The sequence below is a fragment of the Lactuca sativa genome, chromosome 2 (assembly GCF_002870075.4).
Source record: "Lactuca sativa cultivar Salinas chromosome 2, Lsat_Salinas_v11, whole genome shotgun sequence".
In the NCBI taxonomy this organism is placed as follows: domain Eukaryota; kingdom Viridiplantae; phylum Streptophyta; class Magnoliopsida; order Asterales; family Asteraceae; genus Lactuca; species Lactuca sativa.
Window position 1 is genome coordinate 112,990,316 of NC_056624.2, and position 6,909 is coordinate 112,997,224.

Here is a 6,909-nt window from a genome sequence, read left to right on the forward strand (position 1 = left end):
TTTAATTCCACCAACCAACAATAACCCAATTACCCATTCCCGTTATTCTCACTTTACGTCCCTAAGACAACTAACATAAGGGACCTAGTCTAAGAATATTTCATCGGGGCGACAACACATGCTTCGGGGGTTCCTCGGCAATATAAGTCAAATAAGGCAACCATGAGGGGGATCCCAAGTTCATTAACACCTACAGGTGGCGAGCCTGCTAGCGTTCCACAAGACTGTCTAGAAAAGTTTGTGGTCGTCATCTAAACTCCGCTAGATGAATACATCAAAAACATCGAGGTCTCTCATCTTTTTATCACAAGACAACTATCTACCCATGTTCTACCCAACATTTTAGTAGATAAAATATATATTTTTATACATAGCTTAAAACCTGTATAATATGTTCATTCAAAACACATTCCAGATAAAAGATGAGGCACATAAACATAACACGTATTTCATAGAGAATAAATCATATCTATGAGATTAGAAGATAACATCGATACACTCACATAACACATATACTTAGTACGTTAAATCGATACTTGTATAAAATCGTGCATTTGAAAGAGATTACGTACCCCCTTCAAATCAACACCAATATATAAACACATAACACATATTTCATAGTAAATACTTCGTATTTATGTATTAGATGAAAGTAACTAGAAACTCACTTGATCAGAAGATGATCGGACAACACTACGGCTTGTAGAAGTAGTATTCTTCGGCAGATCTGGAAGATCTTCACAAAAACCGGGCTCCTCGCGAGCAGAGCTTCGGCTTGGAAATCTTACTTCTCGGGATCTTCGGGGCTTCGGGTCTCGGGAATGATATCGGGGCTTCGGGATAATTCTTCCATGAAAAACGAGGTAAAATGGGAGAGAGAGAGAGAAGAGAAAATGAGCAAAAAGGTCGGCTACCCTCGCATCCTTTCTATAGGGGCAGAAGCCTCGCATTATGTTGGGCGTAATGCTCAGTACGCGGGGCGTACGCTTCGGAAATCGTCCCTGCTTACGTATTCGGAGCACTCGAGTCCGAGGCGGGTCATGCTTCGCTGTACGCTGGGCGTAGTTTGGATAGGATCAGTGACTCCCTTCGGTTATTATCCAAAATTCTTAATTAAATATATATTTTAATTATTTATAAAATTTCTGTAATTCATATCTTCCTCATACGAACTCCGTTTTCGACGTTCTTTATATCCTCGCGTACGTGAGACTACGCTCTACAACTTTCATTTAGACTCAGTCAGCTAATTTTGAATTTATTTTTATTATTTTATTTTTAGTAGGCCGGGACAGGAAAACTCCGTTATAAATTCATAACTTCTTCATCTAACGTCCGTTTTCGCCTGTCTTTTTATCTTTTCACTACTATTAACGAGTTCTTCGATTCTCGTTTAGATTGTTTCGGCTAAAAACTGCTCGATCTCAAATCGAGTATTCGGGTTCCATACTGCTTAGTCGAAACTTCGGAAAATCATAACTTCCTCATACGAAGTCAGATTTGGACGATCTTTTTATGAACGCTCTCGGTTTAACGAACTCTACGACTTTTGTTTAGATCACTAAGGCTAAATATCGCTCTAACGTAAATTTCACTTTTTATGTCATTCAACGTTGCCGGTGCTGTCGCGAAACTTCGACAGGTCATAACTTCTTCGTTATAACTCGGATTTCGACATTCCTTATATCTTCGGAATCCTTGTTTCAACCACTACATCTTCAAGCAAAGATATCGGGCTTACCTCACACTTTAATTTTGACGCTTATTTTATTCTTAATTCATTAAATTTTAATAATTAAGAAAATAAACACATAATTCACATAATAATCAAATATTTCATCATTAATACTTCAAAAAGGGTTACAAGGGTTAACCTAGACTATTACATCAACAATAAAGCCTAGCCTGGAAACGCGGGCGTTACATCTGTTGTAGCACTCTCGCATCAATTGTTGTATTAAACCACTAAATGTTTTGGGAACTTTTTATTGGGACTGTTGTCCGCTTTTGAACCCTAAAAAATATTTTGATTTAAATTGAGACTATTTTTCCACAAGTAAAAATCTGAAATTATTTTAAAGGATTTTTTTAAATCTTATTTCAAATACGCACATGCGAGGGGTGTTACAGAACTTATGACGTCTCTTGGGATGTTGTTGTTTAGGATTAATTGGGGTTTTTATATTCTTTTTCCTTATGTTATAATTAGCTAAAGAAAATATAAAATAAAATAAAAGGGGGAAAAGTCTTTTTAGGTAAAAGAACCAACCAAGATAGGAATGTAAACCATATGAACCTTCCATGAGATGGAAAAAAGTTAGTGACCTTGATATTCTTGAAAACCACATGGACCATTTATGAAGATTTATCTATAAAATGTTTTTATAAATTTATTTTTCAGTAAATATTTGAAATCTTAAAAAAAAGTCAATTTACAAATTAAGAGTGTTATAAATGACAATTTTCAGAGAGTAGAATGCTATAGATGTTAATTTCCAAAAAGTAAAATGCTATAGAAATATATATATATATATATATATATATATATATATATATATATATATATATATATATATATATATATTTGTTTTCCACTCTGTATTCGAAATCCTAAAAAAATTCCATTTTAAAAAATATAATACTATAAATGACAGTTTCCCAAAAAAGTAGAATGTTATAATCATCATAACAACTGTATGCCAGTAGTAAAAAATTATATATAATGACACAAAAAAAATGATAAGAGAGTTGAAACTAAAATACACCAAAAGGAGGCATCACTACTAGAAAAACAGCCTTTTACGACGCTCATTGCGCGTCGTAAAAGGCTCAAACGACGCGCAAATGCGCGTCAAGGTAGGCCATGTCATAAAGAGAGACGACACGCTTTTGCGCGTCATCTATAGACAACACACATTTACAACGCTCATTTACGACGCGCAATTACGACGCGTGTTTACGACATGCAATGTGTATCAAGGAAGACCCTGTCATAAAGAAAGACGACACGCATTCGCACATCGTAACCTTATGACGCGCGTGTTAATGACACGCAATGCGTATCAAGGAAGCCCCTGTCAAGAAAGGCCATGTCATAAATGAAGATGACACACATTTTTGCGTATCGTAATTTTAAATGTTAAAAAAATATTATTTATAGTTTACTAATTTTCAAATTAAATTTGCATTTAATGTCTCATAACAAAAAATAAAATACTATATACAAAAAATACAATCCATTGCATAAAATTTAATATCATACAAATAATCGATCCATAGAAAGATAAAACAAATCAATAGAAGTTGTTTTCTCCCTATACATGATTATTACATACTAAATAACAAACTTTATTTCATATTCATACATATGATTACATTATTCACTAAGAAAAACATATACCTACAGCTAGACGTGGAAGATCCATATCGGTGTCTTTTGAATCAAAAGGATAACGATTTTGGAAATCGTAGAAGGATTGTGAAGGAAGTGGTGACAGAATTCCTCTAGGGTTTATAGAAATCTGCAAGGAGGACTATGGAGGAAAGAAGGAATAAAAAGGAGCATGAAAACAAAAAGATCATCATCTAGATAATAGAAGTCAAACCTTTGACCACTTCTTTAATGATACCATATGACAGATCCAAGTTCCATAAAGTTTCAATACTGCATGAAAAAATTATATAGGAGATTAACACATAACACTTTACAGTGTATCCTTGTAATTAAAATATGACATGTAAAATGTGGTTTACCTGTAGTTGAGAATAAATAGGTCGTTTTCTAGTGACTTGAGAATATGCCAGTGGTAAAAAAGTAATTGAGGATCAACTTCCTCAGAAAAGTGTAGTGTAGGGCTACATTGATAATCTCATGACATTGTATAGCATTACACTTACAAATTATATATATATATATATATATATATATATATATATATGTTGCTGTATAACCAACCTTATTCATTGCTGCCATTGCCTTGGTAGCACCTTTCATCCCAACAGCCACAGAAGAGTGTGCAGCTAATGCCTAGGAGAAGTTAAAACAATAGAAAGTCAATCATATGGTATAACTTATTTATGACAAAAAAACAAGTTGCCATTTGAAAATTTACCTGTGTATGTGTTGCTATGCCCCTCATTTGAGCCCGACTACTTTGTAGGTTGGCTATTTGTTGTCTAAGCCTCACCAATTGGCGTGCCAAAATCTTTGATGCTGCCTGCACAAACCATATGTTAATGCACAAAAATTTCAACTTCTTATAATCAACAAAATTGCATCTTAATATTCTTATGCGTTGGTGTTAGTTCATATGGGCTCAAAAACAACCTGATTGGTATCGATTCACATGCAACATATATAACTTAATTAATCAAATCTAATTAATCAACAAATATATAACAACCCATTGTTTCACAAGCAGATAACCTCCGAACCTGCACGTGAAAATTACCAAAATGCCCCCGAGAGATTTATAGTAAACAAAATTATAAAACTTACCAACACTTTATCCGCCATCATTTTTCGCATCGAGTATGCTAGCCTATAATTATGAGCAACATGCTTTATATTTTATTAATCAGAAACTCATTTAAAAGAAATGGATTAATAATTATAAGAAAAGGTTCAACTTACGTTAATGTGACAACTAATGGAACCGCAACAACAACAATCGTGACCTAAAGATTCATCAAATTAGAAGAAAAGTAAAAAAGGAAACTTAATAAAAATACATGAAGTAAATACTAGTTGCTAAATACATACTGCAACAGTGAAAATTTTGATTGCTCCATCAACAGCATCCCCAAGACTAGTTTTCCCAGCAATAAACTCCACTTGATCCTTATCGTCCTTTTTGTGTCTGGTAAAAAACCTAACAAACAAAATTTACCATTTTAAAAGCAAGAATGAGAGGTGAAATGACAATTATACCCATGCAAATTTGAATTAATTACCTTATGAGAAGGATGAAAAGAACAGATACAGCCACCACATCTGGGGAGACGTTTACATCTGAATTCATTCTCCCCCCCCCCTCTGTAACACCCTCGCCACCACATATGGGGAGACGTTTATATCAACCTTTTTGTACAATCTTGCATAAGCTTCCCACCGCTTTCTTTGAGAAGAAGATCTTCTATCCGCAACTGCTTCAGAAGCAGCGAGTAAGAAGCTCGCAACCACAAGCAGATCCCTTCCATCATCATCCACTCTGAATTGCAGAAAGTGTCATCAAACCATGTCATGCATTAATCAAAGAAAGAAACATGATTTTAAATACCTGAAAATTACTGCAGCAAGCAAATAGCTTCCTTCAACTCTAAGGACCGGATGTCCTGGTTTTAGAGAGCTGTATTTGAGAAACACATCATCTTCAACTGGACTTTTATCTTCCATGTCATTCAAGAGATATGAGGATGATGTTATCTCCGAACCAATTACATTTCTCTTCGCAGGCAACTTATTACCAGCGTGTTTGTAAAGCCAATGGGTAGCAACTCCATGCTCAGCATATTCATGCATGCTCTATTAAAAAAAACTGTTATATATATATATATATATATATATATATATATATATATATATATATATATATTGTATACCTGCTTTCTTATTTGGACTTCCAAGGGTGAGTTTTCTGGACCATGCACTGTAGTGTGCAGAGACTGTATAAAATGAGAGTCAGAATTTTTGGGCATTGAGAAGAAGAAGAGATAAGAAGGAAACAACATGCATTACCACACAAATATGAAATAGGTATACCTAATATCAGCAGCATACAAAAAATTATACTGAGATAGATCTTTACCTGATATCCGCTTGACTTTAGATTGAGAATGTAATCGTCGAACTTGCCATCAATTGGTGTCCAAATCCTGCGGAAGATGAACCAAACAACTTTTATTTATATTACACATCTGTCACTTATTTATAAATTGAGTAGGCATTTTTTTTCTTCTTGTCTGGGCATAATAAGTTTTAGCATGTAGTTATCCATTTTATGCTACATATCTAAAGTATAAACATGTGTATGATATTTAGAAGACTGTAGCAACACTCGACAACTTGTCCATGTAAAGTTCCACTTTTATCTCCAACAATTACTCTCAGTGCACGTGCATCATATACTTTATCAATGCTCACATACTCAGGATTTGAGCTACTTTTGGTTGATAGTCTTCTCAGGTTGCCTACCCTGCTACTGCTGCTACTGGGTGTCCACATGGAGGCTAGGTCAGACCGCATCTGCCGGAAGATCTGAGGCTGCACACACTACAAGTATTAGTTGCAATCTTATTTTAGCACATGCAACATATGATTCGATCATTAGTTGCGTAGAATGAACACTTGAGATAAATATCATGCATTAGAACACATTCATGATTCATCACTAAATTAGCTTTATAGTGTAGAAACCACTGACCTGAAGAACAGCAAAATAGAGGTCTTCAAGTTCAGCTTTTAAAGCCCAATGGCCCAATTTGGAAGCAAGAGAGCACCAAATGACCAAAGTCTCCTGTGCTACAGCTTTAGCCTTGCCAGAGGGTAGAGCATAACTGAAAGCAAGAGAGTGTAAACTGTAAGTTAAAGCATTGCAGTGAGTGAATAACTGATTGAATAGAGTGGTAAACCTCCCTTGACAAAAACAAGAATGAATTTTCTCTACTTTCCAAGACCTTTACCAACCAATGAACAAGAGAAGTAACAGTGAAATTAAAATCACTCGAGTTTGAAATGGAATTATCAGAAATATTTTTCTTGTACGCATCATGCAATGCAAAGATTCATGGTAGATATGGAAACAAGTCATACATGGTTCGCATGTTGTGTAGATGGTCTGCAAGCTTGATTAGCACCACACGTGGATCATCAACCTGTGCAATTTGATTAACTTCATTGATTGAACCTTT

The 6,909-nt window shown here is 34.8% G+C and overlaps 1 protein-coding gene across 1 annotated transcript; it reads right to left on the reverse strand.

The window, feature by feature from the left end:
- Nucleotides 1–4,380: 4,380 nt before the first annotated feature.
- Nucleotides 4,381–5,021, reverse strand: LOC128132365 (calcium-transporting ATPase 8, plasma membrane-type-like). Its single transcript, XM_052768893.1, has 5 exons — nt 4,954–5,021; nt 4,763–4,871; nt 4,634–4,677; nt 4,499–4,541; nt 4,381–4,434 (listed from the first exon to the last, which is right to left on the reverse strand). The coding sequence occupies exons 1-5, from the start codon at nt 5,019–5,021 to the stop codon at nt 4,381–4,383; spliced, it is 318 nt and encodes a 105-aa protein (XP_052624853.1).
- Nucleotides 5,022–6,909: the final 1,888 nt, after the last annotated feature.